At 54.3% G+C, this 22472-nt stretch overlaps 6 protein-coding genes across 6 annotated transcripts; 2 read left to right on the forward strand and 4 right to left on the reverse strand.

Annotated features, from left to right (window-relative positions):
• Positions 1-285: 285 nt before the first annotated feature.
• GMORB2_4103 (uncharacterized protein) lies at positions 286-1520 on the reverse strand (the record flags this gene model as incomplete). The annotated part of the gene is made up of 3 exons (XM_035466078.1): positions 286-644; positions 745-1223; positions 1399-1520. The coding sequence occupies 3 exons, from the start codon at positions 1518-1520 to the stop codon at positions 286-288; spliced, it is 960 nt and encodes a 319-aa protein (XP_035323915.1).
• A 1967-nt stretch (positions 1521-3487) lies between these two features.
• On the reverse strand, positions 3488-6324 carry GMORB2_4104 (phospholipase D1/2; the record flags this gene model as incomplete). Its single annotated transcript, XM_035466079.1, has 4 exons — positions 3488-3702; positions 3825-6039; positions 6118-6145; positions 6209-6324. 4 exons carry the CDS (start codon positions 6322-6324, stop codon positions 3488-3490), a joined length of 2574 nt encoding a protein of 857 aa, XP_035323916.1.
• Positions 6325-8424: 2100 nt separating this feature from the next.
• GMORB2_4105 (Glycolipid transfer protein (GLTP)) lies at positions 8425-9420 on the forward strand (the record flags this gene model as incomplete). The annotated part of the gene is made up of 4 exons (XM_035466080.1): positions 8425-8572; positions 8658-8716; positions 8836-8954; positions 9126-9420. 4 exons carry the CDS (start codon positions 8425-8427, stop codon positions 9418-9420), a joined length of 621 nt encoding a protein of 206 aa, XP_035323917.1.
• A 1001-nt stretch (positions 9421-10421) lies between these two features.
• GMORB2_4106 (Carboxylesterase family) lies at positions 10422-11678 on the reverse strand (the record flags this gene model as incomplete). The annotated part of the gene is made up of 1 exon (XM_035466081.1): positions 10422-11678. The coding sequence occupies one exon, from the start codon at positions 11676-11678 to the stop codon at positions 10422-10424; it is 1257 nt and encodes a 418-aa protein (XP_035323918.1).
• Positions 11679-14706: 3028 nt separating this feature from the next.
• On the forward strand, positions 14707-17529 carry GMORB2_4107 (aspartyl-tRNA synthetase; the record flags this gene model as incomplete). The annotated part of the gene is made up of 1 exon (XM_035466082.1): positions 14707-17529. One exon carries the CDS (start codon positions 14707-14709, stop codon positions 17527-17529), a length of 2823 nt encoding a protein of 940 aa, XP_035323919.1.
• Positions 17530-18379: 850 nt separating this feature from the next.
• Positions 18380-22407, reverse strand: GMORB2_4108 (E3 ubiquitin-protein ligase RNF115/126; the record flags this gene model as incomplete). Its single annotated transcript, XM_035466083.1, has 7 exons — positions 18380-19622; positions 19699-20324; positions 20395-20663; positions 21753-21893; positions 21995-22158; positions 22315-22334; positions 22405-22407. 7 exons carry the CDS (start codon positions 22405-22407, stop codon positions 18380-18382), a joined length of 2466 nt encoding a protein of 821 aa, XP_035323920.1.
• Positions 22408-22472: the final 65 nt, after the last annotated feature.

Raw genomic sequence — 22472 nt, forward strand, 5'->3', positions numbered from 1 at the left:
GGGGGTCGACAGGTACGGCGCTTAGACGGACTCGTCGAGCCAATCTGGATTGATGCATCATCGGCAGTTGAAGAGGATTTCCAAGAGTTAGAGTAGGGGGTTCTATACGATGGCTTGTATCCGGAGTATTGTATGCAGCATGTATGTAGCAGGTTGACGAGTTGAGAATATGGATAAACATAGAAAGATGCTTGATATGATGACCTGTGCTCGTAGCCTATACCAAGGTGTTTCTCTACTCGACGATACAGCCCTTGCCAAGAATAACACTGTGATTGCATGGAATCAATTGAACCATGACGGCTCAGCACGCTCACCGGACGTCTCCCGAGTGGCATGGACACTGTGAGATTGTATAATGAGCTTTCCGCTCGCGGTGCCGTCACTGAGACGATCCCACTCGCCGCCCTCCGCAAAAGTCGAGTGGTTCCCATGTCCATGCTTTCCCGGCCTCGAGATCGGATCCAGGATGATTCCGCGGTTGCCACTCCCGTTCAAGGACTGGGAGAGACCCGACTGCGAGTTCTGAGTGCCCTTGCGCCTCATGATGATGGTGCGTAGCTTGTGGAGCGACGGGAGGGAGCCCGCGAGGAGGTCGAGACCGCCCTCGACGACGCACCAGATGATGATGTGGGAGGTGTACCCTAAGAAGAAGCAGTCAGAGATCCATTCCCAAGGTAAAGGGGGAAAATCGAGAATCGGGAAGAGATGACAGAGTGGCGGGGATTCCAAGCGTCAACATACAGAGAGCATCAGTGGTGACGTCGTAATACTTGAGCCACGGGTAGCGAACGGCAGAGGCCACGCTAGCTAAGACGCCCATTCCCAGGACGAAGAGCAGGAGGGACTTTGTGCGCATCGACACCTGCAGCTTGCGCAGCACGAAGAAGGGTATGATGGCGCAGGTCCAGTCGGTGACGATTGTGACGATGGAGACGACGTAGCTGATCTTGGTGATGATCTCGTAGTTGCCGCACGTGCCCAGCTGGGGGTTCCAGAGGGTGGCCGTGGGGTTGCACAGCGAGACGAGCGAGATCCATCCGGCGAAGCAGAGCACCGTCGACGCGAGCATGACAGAGTACAGCGGGAACCGGTACCGCTTGGCTTCGGCGATGCGCACCAGCGCCACGGCGATGGACGTCTTGATCAGGGGCACGCACAGCGCGTGGCAGATCTGGAAGTAGGCTACGTACTCGGCCGCTCGGCTGGCGAGGCCACGTAGCCTAGCTGTCCGCCCGCGTCGACCGTGAGCTTGGCATCACGCCCTCAGAGACCGTAGGAGAGGCCTAGGACAGCGAACACACAGGAAACTTCGAATGGGTGTCTGTTCCCCTCAAACAGAGGCAATGAGCCATGACGGAATGAGGCAGGAAGGAAGGGAGAGCTCGAGTAACTCACCAGTGAGAGACCTGCGAATACATCATCTCATCCCCAGGCCGAGACCTCCGTCCCTGACATCCGTAGCCAGGATCGAAAGAGGTGTGGGCGACGACGGCGACAAAACCGAGGACGTCAAACATGATGGAAATGATGACGAGTATATAAGTCCCTGGCCGGTTGGATGGATGGGTTCAGCATCGGACTTCAACTTTCCAATGTCGACGCTTGGGGAGAGTGCAGCTGCCATGATGGAATCGATGAATATATAAGACGGAAACACCACAGCACCAGTTCCCCCAGTTTGCCTGACAGTTTCGGAGACTAGACAAACCACATGAGTAGCACCAGCAAAGTCTATGGAAGAGGGGGGGGTGGAAGAAATGTATATTAGACTTGCGAAAAGACGGCATATATACGCTTTCAAAGACATGATACAGAAGGAAATGGGAAACCGAAATTTCCACCAGAGTCTTACCGAGATGACCATGGATTGGCCCAACACCTTCACCCTCGTTCGGGGAGCATATGCGGAATATTCCTGGACTTGCGAGTGAAAGAAGGGTCCGAGGATAATACATCTGTATGGTGCAGGGGTTGCTGGCAGCTGGGAAGGGGGGGGGCCGATGGGAGGTAGGAGATGTTTCTTTGTATTCCACGACTACAGAGTATTATATTACATGGTAATTACAATCGAAAACTTCCAGCTCGCCTCGACCATTTCGAGTACTTCGGGACTGACTCAGGCAAAAGGGCACGAGCAGGTTGACTGTTTCACTTCTTCAGTCTTGACTATTCCCCCTAGTAACTGTATACTTGCCTCTTATTCTCGACTATATGTACATATACGGATGAAACCCTTGTACTTGTATGTTCTTGGTTATAGATGGCGAATCCATATATGACATGTCTCTTACCCCCGACGAATGTCATTAAAAAAATTATACTCGTTATCCGAACCATTCGAAGCCGCCAGCCTGTAATTCGACAACTCTCGTTCACCGGGGGTTGATAAACCTGTCAGTGAAAAGTTCTCCGTGCCATGCCCAACCTCCCCATTCCGGGTCACGTCTCCGAGCCTATGCTGATAACATGCGTATACAAGGGTTTATCGATCTTCTCGAGTGTTGGCAACCGTCTACATGTACGGAGGTATATGTTCCCCTTGAACTGTATAAGTAAGCCCTTACGGGGGAGGGAAATGTACATATAATAGTCGTACGCTACATGTGCATGGATGCGAGCTTTTATAGAGGCCGCAGCTCTCCAGAGCCAGAACCAGGTCCCGCGGATATCCAACTGCTTAGTATTTGCAGACTATGGGTGTACCGTGTCAGGAACCATTGCAGGTCGGGGAGATCAATATATTACGGAAGCGGAACGAAAGGATCCCGAAAGCGGTACGGAGTACAGATCACCTAAGTAATAGTCGCTGGCCCCGATTCCGTCAAGGAAGGGGGCAACGATCAATACACATATTGTCACACTAATCACTGGCGTCTTCATCACTATCATAACGCTTCTACCTCGCCTCTATACCCAAGAGACCTTTTTGCTTATCTCACTACACCCTTCCCCAAGCAGACTCGTTGTCTCCTAGACTCGTTATCTCACAGACCGATATAGTGCATACATCAACGACGAGTAAATCTCCCATGTGAGTATTCAGTATAGGCTTGCTGGATTAACCTGTCTCTATACATCAGGATATATGAATGTCTCACACTCTCCACTCTCGCATCAAGCATCTCTAGGTACAGCGCTCCTTGTCCCCAGTTGATCTGGATCTGCCAGCTGATATGCCGAGTCTGGAAACACACTCTCTTAGCCGTATGAATACGGACAGGTAGCCATTGACTGGCATCAAGGATTCTAGAAGAAGAAGAGTATAGCCTATCACGTACACGTTGACCACAGCCGTTAGATGTTTGATAGCCCCTTCCCTTACTTAGTAGTTGGTGTGGTCGTCACAGCACTCATCTTCCAGAGAGGGAAAGACAGATAGCATCCATAATGCATTAAAGAACTATCCAGAACATCCCCTATCAAAAAGATTCTCTCATATATACAACCTTAAGCGGTGTCATGCAACCCGTAGACTTCTAACAACCTAAGTGTAGATACTCTCCGTCATAGCATTAACCTGGAGACCCCACTCTGCCATCTCAGCATCCTTGAGGAACTCGAGGGGGAACCAGACGAGATGGCCCTTGATTTGGGAGAGCTTCTCGCGAACGTCGGACGCAGGCATGAACTGGTCAAAGATGTGGCCAGCCTTGACGCCGCGGGGGGGTAGATATCTGTCGTAATCCTCGAAAGTTTTGACTATTCTTGTGTCAGGGAGTGCCATCTTCTGAAACTGCGGAGGGGGAAAAAGAAAAAAAAAGAGTTTGGGGGGGGTGGATCATGGCAAGGGAGTGGAGAGAAAGAAGACGGGGAAAACATACTGCTATCATCAGGATCGGCGTGGAACAAGTGCCGAAACATCTTGGTGTTAGTGTCGGCCTGCCCGGTCCACCTTTTCCAGAGTTCCTCGTCGAGAGGATCCTCGACAATCTTGTAGCCTTCCTCGTGGTCGCGGATGTCGTTGTCGGGCTCCACAGAGGGCGGTTGGGCATTCTTGTCGTCCTCGGCGCCAAACGGCTGGGCGGGCAGGAGGCCGAGGTGCTCGCGCCAGAGGTGGCGTCGCAGAGTGGCAGCGTGGTAGCCGGCCTCGTACTCGACGCCGTTCATGACGCTGGGCAGGACGCGCGTGTCCTCCATAACGATGCTGAGTTCGCTGTCGTGGTAGCCGAGCTGGGAGCGGTCGTTGATGTTGCTGGAACCGCAGATGACGATGCGGTCGTCGGCGATGAGCAACTTGTCGTGGATGTACAGCTCCTCTTGGATCCAATTGATCACCTCCGAGTCCGGGTCGTTGTCGTCCCACGCCTCATCCTGGAGCCGCGCGCCGTCCTCGTTCTGCATGGCGTAGTGGGCCACCGTCGCCGACGTGTTGACCTCCTTCTCTGCCATGGCCTCGTTGAACTTGGCCCGCGCCACCTCGGCCTCGCGCGCTTCCTCCTCCAACTGCTCCTGCGTCTTCTTGTTGTTGCTCTTGTTCTTGTGCTCGTGGTAGCGGTTGCGCAGCCCGCCAGAGCCGCTTCCGTCGTCGTGCAGCCCTGACGACATGATCTCCTCGGCCTCGGCCCGCTGCACCTGCTTGTAGCTGATGCCCGCCTCCTTCTCCGCCTTGATCAGTGCCGACGTCTTGTTGAGGCGGTCGTACGATCGCAGGTTGAAGAAGAAGATGTACTTGGTCGGGTCCACGCCGGCCGCCGAGATCTTGCCAAAGATGCTGTTCTCCCCGCGGCAGATGGACTTGTACTGGTAGTCCATGATGGCGCGCGTACCCGCCGCGGCGTTGTCGCGCAGGTCGCCGGCGAACCCGGGGATGGACGGGATCAGGACGATGATGCGGAACTTGCGGTCGTCCTTGGCCGCCGCGAGCACGGCGTCCACCATGGCTGCGCCGATGGTGTTGTGGATGGGCGCCTGGTCCTTTCCCGTGGCCGTGATGAAGAACTGGTTCTCAATGTAGACATAGTGCTTGGCGTTGCGGATCACCTCGCAGTAGGCGTTCTGGATGGAGTGGTCCGTCAGGATGCCGCTAGACCAGTCGGCGCTGGAGCGGACGATCTGCGCCTTGACGGTGCCGCGGTTGTCGAGCCTCTTGGTGCTGAGCGGCGTGAGCGGGTGCTGCAGGTACTCGCCGACCGGGTGCTTGGGGCGCTGGACGCCGACGAGGTCCTCGTCCTTGCCGAGGCGGTCCTCGAGCATGATCCAGTCGTAGCGCTCGTCGCGCTTGTACTTGTCACGCTTGACAAAGTTCCAGCGCAGGACAAAGTGCTCGGCGATGTCGTAGACGGCCGGGCCGATGACGCCCATGGCCACGTCGTGCCACGGCATGCGGCCGTAGTCGGCCTTGCTGAGCTCATTGTCGGCCCACTGCTCCACGCGCTGGAAGTCGAGCACGCGGTTGTTGTTGAAGTCCTGGCCCGGCCAGATCTCGTTGCTCGCCCCCTCGGGGTGCACGTCGGATAGGGGGTGCTGCTGGACGTCCCAGCGACCGAAGCACAGATCCAGGCCTCCGATGAAGGCGAGCGCATAGTCGATGACGATGAACTTTTCGTGGTGAGCCCAGTACATGGTAGAGTCGGCGGCGTTCTCAAAGGGATTGTGGTCCGGATGGCGCGTCACCCTGATGTTGCCGTGCCCCGGCGTGCCCTTCGGGCACAGGGCATCGAGAGCATGCTTGGTGTGGGCAGAGTTGCAGGTGACGGCGGCCTCGACCTCTTTGTACACGGACACGTAGATCTTGACGCCAGCCTCGGCCTTCCTTTTGAGCACCTGGTCCAGGCGGTACTCTTGGGTCTGGTGCGGGGGTCGTCGGAGGAACAGCTCGGGGGACAACCACCAGTCCGTCAAGTAGATGCTCTCTGTGGCCTGCTCCAGGGCCACCGACACGGCCCAGAAGTAGTCGCGGCCATCAACGTACCACTTGACCAGGTTGCCCTCACGCTCGGGGAAGTACGATTGGAAGCGATGCTCATTGCGGATCTTGTCGCGCTTCTCGTCGGTCAACTTCTCGTGCTCTTCATCGTGCCGGTGGTTGGCGTTGAACTGCATAGATGGGAGGGTACGTGTCAGTAAGTGCGCGGGGGTATGGAGGGCGGGAGGGGTTGTGCGTGTATTTCTTACCAAGTTGCCCAGCTTTCCAATCTGGTTTCTGTAGACCCGTCAGTCGATGCCGGACATGAATATCAATTACCATGAAAAAGGATGAGCATACTTCCTGTGCTCTACAGCCACCTTGGCATCGTGAAGAGAGGCTGCACTGAACCTGTCCTTGAGGTCGCTCATGAATCCTCCCCCTCCACCACCGCTGGCATTGTCACTGCCACCCATGACTGCACAGATTTATGAAAGTGGTGTTCAGAAAAAAAGCCCTAGAAAAAAGACGGGGCGAATAGTAGATATAGATGGTAATCGATGGCGTGTCTGGTTAAAAATGCAGTTGTTGGCAATGATTTTTTCCCTATGTCTCTCTCGTTCTCGTTCTCTTTGATATGGGACAGTAGGGGAGGTGAGGAGTGTGTCTTGTTACAGAGACGCGGGGCTGAGGGTCCTGCGGAAGATCGCGGGGGGGGAGGGGACCTCGATAGTTTTATGGTCCGACGATCAGTTACGGATTATTATCAGCTGTTGTCGCTCGCACCAAGGCAAAAGCAAAAGTGAGCACTAGCTGATACCGAAAACAGCTGTCTAGCCAAGAACTGTAGCCAAGAAGACCCAGCCTGGCCATGCTACATCTGACTGACTAGCAGCGGGGAAAAGAGCAAGCAAGCTCAGCTGGCGATGAGCCGCGCGGGGGCCGCTGAAGCCGTGACGCCATGTCATAGGCCCTGCCATGGGGGCCCTGCTATGAGGCCCTGCCATAGGTTCAATGTTATGCTACGACTTGAGCCCCTTCATACGCTTCCCAATTGAGTACTTTTGTCTTAGGCCATCAGGCTATAACCGTGGAGGGCCTGCTACATATTGGAAGGGGTGGAGGGGCCGCGTAACGTAAATGGGATTGATGAATGAAGGACGCTTAATTTTTGGCGGCTTTCCTGGTTCAAGCGGAAGCGCAGAGAGAAAAAAAATTTGTCATGGCTGCGTGGCATGGATGGATGGATGGATGGAACACAGAGTACTCGCAATGATACGCTTTACAAGATACAAGCGATATACGAGTATTGCTGCTACTATTTAAAGAAGTACGGAGTATCACAAGTAGCAGTTAATACATCACTCGTATGGGTATCCGTTTCTAAAGATAAAAGGATCCGTAGCATGTTACTATTCATACCTGTATACTCCGTGTACATGCGCAGAGCATTTTGGTCCATTTCTACGAAACAGCAAGTCTTGGACTAATGACGTCATCCATGGAGATACCCACGGTGTAATACGGACCACGGAGTACTTCAGCACTCCGCTGTCTCTCAGACTTCCAGCACAATTGTAAGCCGTAGGTACATACATATAATATAGTATGCTCAATCGACAAGAAACCAACATCCCAGCCTCCCTCCAGAGACTCGAGACACGTATTCAATGATAGTAGTAATCATCATTGGAGCCTTCAAATGTCGAGTCTTTGCTGTACGTACATGACTGTGTCATATATGTCAACCCACACGGTACAGCCATTAGACCCGACGACGTAATACGAGTGTCAAGTGTCGTAGATACGGAAACGGAGTAGTGTTACGGTACACCGTTACGGCATACCGTTATGGTAGATCGTTGCGGCAGCACATTGCGGTGAACGCATACGGAGAGTCAATAATACCTAACGCCATCCACCGTCGCATGTACATGTATTGCTCCATACATATACATCTGCTAACCTGGACCCCTCACTTTGTGCTTCCTGCTAGCGGCAACACACGATGACCCGTAGATGTGAATACAGTAGTTTCTGCCTATTGATACGTCCTGGGTCGATGAGTGTGTGTCTTGGTGCTTGCTTGAGCTTGATTGAAAGGAAAAGAAAATCTATCTATAAGGTTATCTACAGATGTGGGTGTGGCAACAGCCTCTGATTGCTTAGTCATATACAATATTGGGTGCCACAACTTGTATCGCTTGCGGAGGGCCATCACGAGTAAATAGATATTGACAACAAGCACCAAGCACCAGCACCAGCAAGGTACAGCTATTGTGGACCCCTACTGAGTGAAGAAAGTAGCCGTAATCTGTACTAGCAACACGAGCACGTAGGTGTGGCCTGCACGGGACTCGTGGCACGTAGTAGCGCGCTGCACGGAGCAGAATCCCTCTCCGCTACCCGCGAGGGGCAGGTCTCAGACCGCCCCTCTCTTCCTTGCCATCCCCCCCACCGTCCAACAACAAAGTCATCTCCAACACTCCCTCCCCTCCTTCTCCTCTTACTCGGACTCCCTCCATCCATCCTGCATCTACTCCCTCATCTCCCAACAACAAGAAAACACACACACAATGTCGACTCCCGCATTCCCCCCCGGCGGCACCATTGTCCAGTCCTTCAAGGCCACCTTCAAGGATGTGCCCGTGGACGCTGAGAAGGAGAACGCCATTGGCACCACCGAGTTCCTCGACGCTGCCGAGTCGCTGACCACCATCTTTGGTATGTAAAATCCTACTTCACACTATACTTTCCCAATGGACGAGCAGCGGAAGCTATACGGAATTCAGAAGACTAACAGACACAGACGTCCTCGGTGGTGTCGCCTTCTCCCCCGTCAAGAACGACATCCTCGGCAACGTCAAGGTTCGTCGTTCCCATCACACCGCCTTCCTACTAGACGAGCCGATAAGGAAAATGGGAGAAGAAGAAGATACGGACGGAGATCAATGGGGAACAGAACATGGGAGGCTAACAGCCTGCAGAAACTCCGTGAGCGTCAGCTCGCTGCCCCCGCCGAGTCCACCACGATCCAGGATCTTGTCAAGAACGAGCTCGCCACCAAGAAGCACGTTGCCACAGAGGGTCTCCTCTGGCTCGTCCGGTATGTTGTTTTCTTTGTCTTCTCGCTTCGCTTGTCTGCCATTGAGGGGTTTGAACCATTGGATCAGATCTCCTTCTGGAGTATACAGTATACAGTATACTAGAACCAGAGAGCCAAAGAAAAGAAAAAAAGAACCCGATGAAGAAGAGAGTCCTGACCGACAATGTGTAGTGGTCTCGAGTTCACCTGCATCGGCCTAAGCTCCAACGTGGCCAAGGAGTCCGAGGAGCTTGCCGACTCCTTCCGCGCCGCCTACGGCACCACCCTCAAGCCCCACCACAGCTTCCTCGTCAAGCCTGTCTTCAGCGCCGCCATGAGCGCCTGCCCCTACCGTGCTGACTTCTACGCCAAGCTCGGTGACGACCAGGAAAAGGTCAAGGCCGAGCTGAGGTCCTACCTCTTGGACCTCGAGAAGATTGTCGGTATCCTCAAAGGTTTCGTCACCAGCAAGGATGCCAAGTGGTAAATAGACGCCACTCTCACGTCAACCATCCAACCCCCCCCCCCCCCCAATCATGAATAAAAGCAGATATATCTTAAGTCTTTTTAATAAGAAATAACGAGTGACGCATCGATTGTTTCTTTGTCCTTTCCGAACTGCCACTTCTGTTCTGAGCAAATATCCAACGTCTCGTCTGTCTTGCTCTCTTTCTTTGCTGCTATTTCCGTATTGCGTTGTATCCTCTTGTAGATAAACTTGCCATGTAGTGTACTAGTGATGGATACAAGTTCGACCACCAAAGTAAGTAGTGGTCCCTCCCCCCCCCCCCCTCAAAAAAAAGGGAAGGGAGGGGCAGTAGTATTAGTCACAATAGGAAGAGGTGGGACAGGACCGAAAAAAAAAACTAGAAGAGACAGAAAACGTTCAAAAAAAGAAAATCAAATGCGCCAACCGCGAATCGAACGCGGACCCTCTGCTTATCCGTGATAATGGAAGGCAGATATTGTAACCATTCAACTATTGGCGCTGGCAATGAGATACCGCTTTGTGGCTTGATTTGACCTATAGCTTTCGCCCTCCCCTCTAGGCAGAGAATAGAACTGCCCTACGACCATTCTCGTTGCAGTTGCATATTAATATGTCATAGAATTTTCTTTGTCATCTGTAATATTGACGTGGATTGTAATCGTATTCTATGTGCTTTTGCAATACCCTCTTCTCTCTATCGACATCCTCGTACGTAGAAAAATTGCTCCATTATGCTCAATCACCCCATTCAGTCATCAATGCATCGCCAAAGATAGAAGGAAAGTATTAAAAAAAGGAAGGAAAGGGGAAAGATGAAAAGAAGAAGGGAAAAAAGAAGAAGAAGGCGGCCATTCAACCCACACCAGACCATACTTCTTCCTCAGCATAACCAAAAGGAAAAGGAGAGACAAATCCGCTATGGATTCCCCTTGCTGTCTTTGCTTGCTCTCAAATTAAACCTTTACGGGCTTCTTTCTGGAGCAAACGAGAATAGAGAGTCATTTAAAAGCCGACCTGACAGATCGAAAGGACATGTGGCTAGGTTTCTTTAGTATAGGCCTCTTCTTCTTGAGCGACTTGAGCGACTCCTTGTCCGTGTCGTTGCTGACGCCCAGCCAGTCAGCGATAGACTGAATAGCGGCGGCGTACTCTGCCCAGACGCTGGGCTTGAGGGACATGGGCGGCGGGTTGTCCCAGGCGTGCTTCTCGCCCTCGACGATGCGGCACCGGATGGGCAGGCCGTCGATGCTGAGGCGGTTGGCAAAGCGTAGGCCTTCGGCAAGGAGCATGTCGTACTCACACAGGCAGAGGTGAATGGGGGGCAGGCGGCGGAGAAGGCTGTCGGGCATGAGGCCGGGGGAGAGGCGGAGGTCGGTGCGCTTCTCGCGCGGCAGGGGTGGGTAGATGTAGGAGGCGTCGATGAGGTCCGTCAGCCCCCGCGAGAGGGTCAGGTCGGGGCGAGAGCAGGTCTTGCGCTTGGTGGGCCGCGACATGGTCCAGTCCAGGCCCGGGTAAAAGAGGACCAGGCCGACGACGGTAGGCGGCGGGCAGGGCAGCGTGTAACCGAACCGTTCGGGCTCCTGCATCACAATCCACGATGTGAGCGAGTTGGTGCCGCCGGCCGAGAAGCCCGACAGGATGATCCGATTGGGATCGATGCCGAACTCGGTCGCCCGCTGCGCAATCTGGCATGCCACATCCACGCAGTCCTCCACGGCCGTCGGGAAGGGGTGCGCCGGCGCTAAGCGGTAGTTGACGGTGAAGACGACGGCGTCTAGCGAGGTCATCAACAGGCCTGCCCAGCGGGAATCATCGGTGCCCTGTCCCAGTATCCACCCTCCGCCGTGGCAATTGATGATGGCGCACCGCGGTTGTATGCCGCTTCCACCTACGCTTGCGCTTCCGCTGCCACTCCCATTCCCGTTTGCATTATTGCTATTCCCATCGCTGTCCGTCACGACAACGGCGGGCGCCGGCTTCGGAGGTATCCAGACCTCGGCCTTGATGGCGTCGGGTCCCTTGAACTTTTCCGACAGCGTCGAGTCGAACCACACATCTCGTGTCGGTGACGGTGCGGGAGGAAACGTCCGGTTCGCGATGCTCATTCCCAGGCTGGCGGCATGGCGGATGATGTTGGCCCGCGCGGACAGGTACCGCCGCGAACTTTTTTCCAGGGGGTTCACGTATCCTGGTTCCTCGGGCGTCGTAGGCCGGCTCGTCATTGCCCCTTTTGTGGTGGCGGCTTCAAGGTCCATGTGAGTGGGAGGCTGGTGCGGTGTGGTGGTGAGAGGCTCTGTCTCGTAACGAATGAGAGGGTCGTCGTGAATGTGTATACGGCGTCGTGTTGGATAAGGGCGACAGATTGTAGAGGAGAGAGAAAGAGAGATAATGACGAGGAAATAGGTGTCAGACGGGAGAGGTGAGTAATTGATTAGGTGATGATGGAAGACGCGCCCCCAATATCGAGTTAAGTCCGACTCAGCCACAACGGCCGGGCGCACGAGCAGATGAGGGACCAACAAGGGATGTCACCCAATGGTTGATGACCGTTCGGGAGCGAGACCGTGGGAGGGGTTTATCGATAGTAGGGTCTCCCCTCCAAATCATACGATAATCCAGGTACGAGATATTACAGAGGAAAAGAGAGTGGGGAGATGACGATAAAAAAGATATGGGCGGGAATGGTAAGGCAGGAGAGATGGATGAAAGGAGATGGACAGAACGATGAGCTTGGAAGGGGATTCTACCACGCTATGATTGTTTCAGCTGGGCGGTTTCGCTGGGGCAGCCAGTTGCCTGTACATGTACCGATATTATCTCTGTACGAGTATGGTCACGTCACAGCTGCTCCACGAAGGAGGGAACGAACGGATATCGGGTCCGGTAGTGCGGGACCCCACGGAGGCTCGGAATAGCGGCACGCATCGGGGGTGGATACTACATGACACATGTACGAGTACATGCTGCCTAGTAGTGATAGCCTAGTCGTGATAGCAGTAAGCGCGAAATATACTCACATGTACGTTGTGCGAACAGGCAGGGGAGAGCCCTGAGAATCATTGTGTCAGAAGCAGCTAGAGCAAAAGGTCCGAATCACTCAATGCTACAGCCTACCAGGCCAAGGACCCCCCTGGCGCTTATGACTGCCGCTACTGCTAGTTGTCTATGTGGGTGGCGACTCTCGCGAGGCTAGGAGTGGGATGGAATTCGCCCATTGGATGTACCTGGAATGGAATGTTCTCGCACGAACAAAAAGACAGATAAGAGGACAGAGGTGAAAATGCTCATGACTAGACTTAGTACCACCATTGCTGCTGCTGCTGCTGCTGCTGCTGCTGCTGCTATTACTACTTACTACTATTATTCTGCTACTACTACTACTCCCTCAATATATATCGTACTACGGTAGCAGTAGCAGTAAGCAATACCCTTATTGCTTTAGACTGTTAGTAGTACGGAGTAAATCGAGATTACTCCGGCAATGGTATTGATACAGAGCAGTGCCAGCTCGGTACGTAGAAAGCTTCAACACCGCATCCGTCGACGTCTGCTACCCGGAAGTAGGAATCGAGAAAAATATATATTATCAATCGGGCAGTTGGGCAGTTGGGCAATCGGGCAGCTGGGCAGGACGACCTCAGCGCCGTTGCACGTCACGTCATGTATTCATTTCGAGCCTTCGAATACGAGTACTCTCGTGGATTAATGGCTATTGTGGCATATCGTGTATCGTGTGTCGGACGAAGCATCATCACCCATCATGACGCTTCGACTACTTGGCCGTGGCTGCACAATGACGGAGTATGAGCTTCGTCTGTTATATGTAGACAGAGATACAGACAATACCCCCTATCGACAAATATTCTTAAATATAGGGACGTAGGGAAAATTTTTCTATTCTCTCTCTCTCTCTTCATAGACAAGAATGATGGAGAGATCGTCACCGATGGCGTGCGTCTTGGGGGGATAAATTTGTCATGCTGTCATAGACTGCAGACAGAACCAGGTCAGTGGTTGAAGGGCCAGGTCAAGCCACAGGGGTATGTGCAACGGCCATTGGGGACTGTGGCGATGTCGAGGGTTTCAAGGCAAGGCGATCAAAGAGACCCCCAAATGGCCCCCAAATGGCCCCAGTGGCCAAGGAAAGCCAAGAGTCTGGTATTGGATGCTGCCTACAAGCAATACATGCAGACTACATACAGTACGAGTACATATATTACAGTACGACTAAATGCGGTAGTATACGTACTACGGTCCAGTAAATAACTCTATATGAACCATGGCTATAGGGCGTAACCTCCATAATAGTAAATTAATAATAGAACACTACGGACTGTTATCGCTACATGCAGTATCCACTGCGCTATCTATGGACCACGGTCTCCATGGACCATACCCTGGTACCAGTCTAAATTCACGCCGCGGTACAGATTACGGATTACTGTAATCTAGACCGCTACTAGCCTTCTCTAGCGGGTGTTACTGCCAGTATCTACGGAGTAATGGTAGCCAAGTCGACTCAGTTTCCGCTTCCGGCCACCAACCGTCGCACTTGCCCCGTAAGTCTGTTGCCTCCTTCCCCTCCTCGGTACTTGCCCCAAGTCTGTTGCCTCATCCCCCTCCCCTGCTCCGTCCCCACCAGCCTCCGACCTTGCCTTCTCTTCTTCTCTTTCCTCCCACTTTTCCATCTGCTTCACATCGTCATCACCCTCCTGTTCCGTTGCTTTGACTGCCCTGCGCAATGGGCTAAAATGGTGTACGGATTTTGAGACGACAACGGCTACAACAACGGCTACAGCACAATAATATTGCGAGTCCGAGTATTGCCCCCGAGTGAGCCCTTTGCTTGTAAGTAAGCCTTCCGCACCCCTCCAAACAACCCCAAACCCCGCCATCCTTCTCTTTCAAAATACGTCACAGCCATAACTGGTCAATTCCCAATCGCTGACAATGTTATTTTAAAATCACCCGTTGATACAGGATTCCTCACTTTCAAAAATCTTCCCTCATCCGGGAAAGCCGACTCTGTCTGTGCTTGCCCCCCATCTGCAGGTTGTGCAAGCCGACGCATCCGAAGATCCTGCCATCCCCGCAGCAGCTAGCCAGCTAGCCTCCTCAATTTTACCCCAATCCCTGGCTCTTTCACCACACCGCATCCACAACCGCCACAGCTTTCACAACAAGAACAAAACCAACACGAGAGGGGAAAATTCTTCATATAACACCACCTCTCATACCCTCTCTCCCCATCGCGTGTCAGGTAGACCGCTATAGACAAGAGACATGCCTAGCCCTTCCAACTTCATCAGCTCCGCCTTTAATGGCGTCCGTCGCGGCTCCAAGCGGTCGTCCAGCAAGACACCCAGAAAGGACGCAAATGAATCCGACTCCCAAGTGAGCGGAAAGGCCGGAACTGGTGATGCCAGCAGGACAGGCAGCCCACTCGCAAACCCCAGTAACGTGTCCACACCAAAGACGGCCGACCAGCCCCCGACGCCCTCGGAGACCACTACCACCACTTCAGCCTCCGACAATACAGCCTCTGGCAACGGTAGCCATGAAGTCGCCTCGCCCGAGAGCGCCAAAGGTGCTGCCGATGCTGGCAGCGCTGCCCCGAACAGCGTACCCGTCATCCTACCGGATCATCGCAAGATTCTCGCCCGCATCAATGACAGCGGGCTCGACCTGAAGGGAAACGGCCACCAGAGCCCCGCCCGTTCCAGTGTCGATGTCATGTCCAGCCGCCGCTCTTCCATGGAGAGCGGTCGCACCGGAGCCAGCAATGAACTGCACGTCCACCCCGGCGAGGTCATGGCCATTTCCCAGCTCGATAAAGTACCCATTGGTACCGAGGTCGAGTTCCGCGCTCGCATCCATACCCAGCGGCAGCTCTCCAAGGCCCTCGACTTCCTGCTGCTGCGCGACCAGACCCACTCCATACAGGGTGTCCTCGCGCGTGATGATCTGGAGATGATCAAGTGGGTGCACAAGCTGCACCCCGAGTCCCTCGTTCAGGTCAGGGGCATTCTCAAGGAGCCCCCGGAGCCCGTCCGCTCTGCCTCCCACCCCGGTATCGAGGTGTCCGTCAGCAGCATCCATCTCGTCAATGCTGCCCAACATGCGCCCTGGAACAACTACAAACCTCCCGAGTCGCTGCGCAACCGCATGTCCGCTCGTATCCTCGATCTCCGTCACCCTTCGAACCAGGTTCTTTTCAGGGTCCGTTCCCTCGTCGCCCGGAAGTTCCGTGATACCCTCGAGGACAAGGGCTTCGTCGAGATCAACTCACCCAAGCTCCAGCCCGCTGCCACCGAGACGGGCGCTGCCGTCTTCAAAGTTAACTACTTCGGTCGCAACGCGTTCCTTGCTCAGAGCCCCCAGCTGTCTAAGCAGATGGCTGTCTCGGCTGACTTCCGTCGCGTCTTCGAGATTGGCCCCGTCTTCCGTGCCGAGAACTCTAACACCCACCGCCATCTCACCGAGTACACCGGCCTCGATATCGAGATGGCCATTGAGAAGGACTACCACGAGGTCATCTACGTCATCGACGACTTCCTGAAGGCCGTCTTCGAGGCCGTTTACTCGCTGCCCGAGATAGAGCTGCTGCAGAAGCGCTGGCCCAGTGGCGAGTTCAAGTGGCTCGACGAGACCCTCATCCTTGACTTCCGCGAGGGCATCCAGATGCTGCGTGACGATGGTAGGGACGTCGAAGAGGAGGATCTCTCCACGCCCGACGAGATCCGCCTTGGCCAGCTGGTCCGCGAAAAGTTCGGCACCGACTATTACGTGCTCGACAAGTTCCCCACGAGCGCACGTCCCTTCTACACTCACAGAGACACCGAGGACCGCACGCGTACTCGCTCGTTCGACATCTTCATCCGCGGCCAGGAGATCTGCTCGGGCGGCCAGCGTATCCACGACCTCGAAGAGCTCCGCACCAACATGCTGGCCTACGGCATGTCTGACGAGGGCATGGAGGACTACCTCATGGCCTTTGAGCTGGGCGCCCCACCCCACGCCGGTGCTGGTCTGGGTCTTGAACGTATCGTCGCCTGGATGCTAGAGCTGGGTGATGTGCGTTACGCCTCGCTCTTCCACCGCGACCCCAAGTCGCTTCCCGAGCACAAGCTGGGCTTGCCCCACCCCGAGGCCGACACGACCAAGACCCACCCCGACGATACGATGCCACCCCTGGAGAAGCTGATTGCCAACTACGGTGATGCGTCCAACACGTCGTGGCTGGATGACCGCTTTGAGCTCTGGCGTCACCCCACCGGTGCTGCCGTTGGCTACGTCAAGCAGGAGAAGTTTGTCATGGTGACGGGTGACCCGCTGTGCGACAAGAAGCAGTACCGCGAGATCTGCAAGGCCTTCATCACTTTCGCGACAACCGAGCTCCACCTGACGCCCATCTGGATGCTGGTCTCGTACGAAGTGCAGCTCATCCTGGGGCACGACATGCAGTGGCGCACGCTGTCGTGTACCGAGGAGCAGCGTGTCGACACGGACAAGCACCGCATCAACGGTAACGGTCCCAAGGCGAGGCGCGTGGAGCGCGAGGGCGTCAAGATCCATGAGATCAAGCCCGATGCCGACTTCAAGACACGTGCCGACCACGCCATCGAGGAGTGGAAGAGCGCGCGCAAGGGCAAGCAAGTGCACCTGACCGAGGTGCGCCCGTGGGTGGACCCGGAGCACCGCCGGTACTTTGCGGCCGAGAAAGACAACAAGGTCCTGTCGCTGGTGGTGCTGCACAAGCTTTCTCCCCGCCACGGATGGCAGGTCAAGTGGGCGCTCGATTTCCCGCACTCGGTCAACGGCGCCATTGAGGTGCTGGTCGAGTACGCGCTGAGCAGCGTCAGCGGTCAGGTGACGTTTGGCGTGGGCGTGTCGGAGAAGCTGACGCCCGGCGAGCACATGAATGGAATGCGCGCGCGCTTCCTGGCCAGCACGTACAAGTCGATTGTCGACAGCCTCGGCCTGCGCCGCAAGGCCGACTTCCGCTCCAAGTTTGGTGTGCTGGGCGAAGAGGTGTACATTTGCTACCCTAAGCACGGTGTCGGACTGCGTGATCTCCAGCAGATTATCAAGTTCTTCCAGGATTAAACCCACTTTCCTTCTGCTCACTTGACCTCTTTATTTTTTTCCCCCATGCTCTCACCCCTCGGTTCTATCTCTTGACCTCTCTTCTTGTTCTTTTCTTCTCTCGCTCTCAAACATCTATTACACACAAATACACAATGACGCCAGGTGTCGGGGAGTTACGGACGTCCAAAGAAGAATTATAAATAGTTACTACAAAAAAACCGAAACGCAACCTCGGGTGTGATGGCGGGCTGTGTCCACTGGGATACCCTTTTTCCTCTCTTCTTATACGATGCTTTTTTGTGTCATCTTCTTTTGGTTCTGATCGACTCGTTGGATTTATACCTATGGTTATAAAGTTGTTTTTCCTGGTTTGATTTCTCCAAAAAAACAAAAAAACAAAAAAGCAAAATACAAGGATATATATATCACGTGTTTCACTTGTATACGTAAAGTGCGTTGAGTGAGAAAAGTATTTTTCAAGAATTGGTATGATTGAGACAACATCAACCGAGCCTCAGTGGTACGTTTGCTTAGTGGTGTATAATGTGCATCAGTTTTATAAATGAGTGTGAGTGCTCCGTACATATATGTATCAATATCAGAGGAATGGCATGATAGTTCATATATGAAGAAAAGAATAATGAAATTGTCACACAAAGGCCGTAGAACGCTTTACTACTAGACTTACTACTACAACGGGTTCTTTAGTCTCAAAAAGAGCGTAAAAACAAAAGTTCAAGAGAAGGTCATGCCTTAGACAAGTCTTTAGAAGTAAAGGAGCGAAGAATAAAAAGTTCAAGAATCACCATTCCCACACGCCTTGTAGAGACCGTCTTCTAGATCCGTTGACGAGGAGAAGGATTCTCTCCTAGGATCGTCGATCGTCCTCGTCCCTCGGCGAGTAACCACTGTCACCGCTACCGCTACCGCTGCCACTACCGCCTAGACGACCTCTCAACCAGCTAAGCGGTCCTGTACCGCCTCCGCCTGGAGATTGGCGTCGTGACAATGAAGAGGTGGCACCGCCGAGGCCCGATGATGACGGCATACCTGCGTCACAGCGGTCGGATTCTGCCCATCGGCCACTGCTTTGCGAGGGACTGCGCTCTCTCATCCGGGAAGATAGGTCGCTGGTCGTCCGGCGGCTGGTGGGTGACATGGAGTTGCGGCGCTGCAGACGGGACGTGTCGTAGCTGACGCTCGACGACGAGCCCTGCTCACGTTCTCGCTCCCGCTCCCGCTCCCGCTCCTGCATCGACGACACACTGCGCAGCGCCTCGTTCAGTCGGCTGTGGCGCTGGCTCGGCGGCCGTGCGTTCTGCCGGTAGTAGTAGCTTCCTATCGCGCTGCCGCCGCCGCCGTCGCTGCCGCTGCCGCCGCCGCTGCCCGTAGTGTCGAAGCGTCGTGTCGTGAACCACAGGCTTGGTCCCGGTGATGATCGTCCACTGCGGCTATCGCTGCCAAAGGGGTAAGAGGACAGGAACCCGGGGGGCATTGATGAAGACGATGGTGCGGCATTGCCTGTATTATTGTTGTTGTTATTGGTGTTGCTGCTGCTGCTGCTGCCGCTGCTGCTGTTGCTGTTGCTGCTGCTGCCACCGGGCTGTTGCTGCCCGTTAGGGTTGCCACCGTTATTATTGGCTGAACCGGAGCGCTCATTTATCTCAATGGGCGTGCGGCAGATGGGGCACGTGTTGTGCTCCTTGAGCCAGAGTACCACGCACTTCTCATGGAACCAGTGCTTGCACGGAAGGAACATGGCTATGTCGCCAAGCTTCATCTCGTCGATGCAGATGGAGCACTCCGTCTTGTCGTCGGCACCAAGCATCTCGGCGTCGACAGGCTTGCGCACCATCTTCTGCAGGGCGTCTTCCGTAGCCGGCGGCGCAGCATTGGACTGCGGATTTACCTCCATCAGGTTGGAAATGATGCGGTCCAGGGCCTCCTGCGAGTAGACGGCGTCGCCCGCCACGGCGTTGGCTGGGTTGAGCAGGCCCAGAAGATCCTGCAGGCTTCTGGCAAAGCCTTGGGGCCGTCCCGGTCCGCCAGCGGGGGTCTGGCCGTCGCCTGCAGGCGGCGGCCCTATGTCGCGGAAAATACTGCTAAATATTCTGCGCAAAAAAACATGTGTTAGCATATATGAGAACCAAGATCATATATAGCTCAGAGACACAGGGTTCCACATACTCTTGAAACGGGTCACTCCCGCCGCCCTCCATCGCAGGAGGTCCATCGCGGGGTCGCATGGAGCCGGAGAAGATCGTTATGCTTGCCGTGCCGCCAAAGGGCCCATTACGGATGGTGGTACGGTGTATGCGCGGACCTGCAAAGTGGTCTCTGGCAGTAGAGTTGAAGTCGGGCATGGGCGAAGGCATGCCGGTATTGTGGCCATGGTCGGGACCATGATCGGGGTGGTTGCCGCCATGGTCGTGGTGGTGATCGTCGTCGAACCAATGGCCGTGCTCATGATCCTGATGTTGACGATTGTCAGGACGATGAATGTGGTGGGTATGAAGGCCAGGCTGGGCGCGCGGGTCGTGGGCGGTGCCGAAGCCGTTCACCATGTCTATAAAACGGTGGATGACGGGGTCGACGTCGGGGTCATGGTGCCTGTGGTCGTGGGCATGGCGGGTGTCTCGGTTGAAAGCGAAGCCCTGGTCGGCAGCATCACTGAGCTGCTCTTCTATGTCTGCCTCCCCGGGGTCCGAGTCGTCGTCGTAGTAGCCTCTGGTGGGCATCCGATCCGACGAAGCCGAGGAGCTGTGGTTATGGCCCCGACCGTTGAGCTCTCTCGGGTCGTTTTCGGGGTCGATCTGGGTGGAAGGTTAACAAGATATCCAGAGCCGGGAAGGGCAGGGTTGGAAAGCAGAGAGGGCCACTCACGATCTCGGTAATATCACCGTCGCAGTGGGGGCAGACTATGCCATGCTGGTCGCGATACCACTCATGTCTGCAGGCGTGACAGTAGACAACCTCGCGGCCGCCTGTGGCGTCGAGGAAGCCGAAGTCGGCCATGGGGCGACGATGCTCCCGACCGCGATGGTACGCAGACAGGGCACTGAGTCCGACGCCGACGGCGAGGCCTGCAAGGCGAATCGCTCGGAAAGCCACTGTGGGCGAAGGTTGGCGATGATTTTCGGCGATGACGGGATCTGGTGTACAGCCAGCAAGCAAGGATCAAAGAAGCTTGCTTGTCGGCAGTAGTCGGGAGTAGAGGTACGACGTGCGTGCGTACCGAACAGGTAGTCACTGCACGTAGTGGGTGTGGCGACCTTGGCTAAGGACGTGCACTCTAGCCAAGTATAAAGAGAACAGAGTATCGCCAGGTCGCCGCAGCCAGTCAGCCTAGGATAAGTCGACACGTCGATAGAAGGAGGAGAAGAGATATCCCTTGGCCGCAGCGGCTTATTCGTTGCCAGGAGTGTGTGGCTGAATGAGAAAGCGGATATATAATGAGGTGCTTTGGGCCAGAAGCGGGCAGCAAGAGGAGGAAAGAGATGGCTTAATCAGTCGTTAAATAGCGAGAAGCAGCGGTGGGGCGCCTCTGGGAGGAGAGATGGAGAATGGATGGTTCGAATGGGCGGCATTTACTGTCGAAGTAAAACAGATCAAAGGGATCGTTTCTGTTAAACAGGCAGAAGAAGTAACGAGGAGGAAATTAGTATGATAATAGCGAGAGAATATGAGAATTAAGATAAAATAAAAAGGTGAATCGAGTCAACAGTCAAGTTGGTGAGAGACAGGCGGCAAGAAAGAGAAAGAATCAATGAATGATGCAGTCAGCAACGGCAGACCGATGGCGGGGTCATGACTAAGCACACTAACGGGTGCACACGAATATTGCTGCAAAAGCTGTTAGTAGATGAGTTACCCTGGAGTCATGACGGTATCGGGGTCCTGGAGAGCTATAACTCTCAAACATGGGAAGGCGATTCATAACAGTACGATGACGAAAACAAAGAGGCTAGGACCAGCAGCTTTTCACTTTTCCCTTTCTTCATTCCCTTGGACTGCAAAGTGGTTGGTTGACCGTGTCTGGGGGCAGTCATGCAGGTAAGTAACTACCCGCAATGGAAAGGTACTGGTAATATGTCATACGTTATGGGAAGACGGTGGTGAATCAAGAACAGAGAAAGTCCAGAAAATTGACGTAGTACTACCAGAATTCGCAAGAAAGGATAAGAAGAAGGAGTAGCAGTAGAAAGGAATAAATCAGACGTCTAGTCGCCTTACTCTCTTACACACAACGGGACTGAGTAAACCGATAACCATACTCTCTAGTTCTTGTCCGCCGTAGATTTTTCCTCGGCGTCGTACTCTTTCAATTGCTTTGTCCAGCTGCAAGGTGAAAGTTGTTAACATCTCTCTCTCTCTCTCTCTCTCTGTGTATGTGTGTGTCTTCATTGACCATAGGCTTTCTTCGTTCCGGAACTCCCGTCCATCGACGGAGGGGACAAGACCTACTTTCGGCTGGGGTACCAACCACCGGGTTCTGGCTTGCGCGCAAACGTTTCGCGGTCGGCACTAAACTTCCAGGTCACTGCGACGATGGCGGCCATGACGGCTCCGGCGACAATCGTGTTGCCCTTCCAGTTGGACGGTTGGGAGTACCAACCACCGGACGGGGACCAGACATGCTTGGGGTACCTGTTTTGGGAGAGATGTCAATTTCTTCTCCTGTCTCTCTTTTTGTATGCCCTTCTTCCCCATATCCCAAGTGTGATGAGACGAATTCCTCCCTCGTTCGCTCGTCCCACTCTGAAGATGGGGACATCGGTCGGGGGGGGGGGTTGGCCTTCTTACGGGATCTTTCCACCACCACCCTATTTTTGCACCGGTTGGTCAGTATCAATTCCTTCATCAAGTTTGTATATAGATAAAGGAAAATCCTACCATTTTGAACTGGGGTTCTCTTCGAGTAGAGAGGGTCTGTCTTTCGAATCGGGGTTGCGTATGTAATT

The sequence above is a fragment of the Geosmithia morbida genome, assembly GCF_012550715.1.
Source record: "Geosmithia morbida isolate 1262 chromosome Unknown scaffold_2, whole genome shotgun sequence".
Classification (NCBI taxonomy): Eukaryota; Fungi; Ascomycota; class Sordariomycetes; order Hypocreales; family Bionectriaceae; genus Geosmithia; species Geosmithia morbida.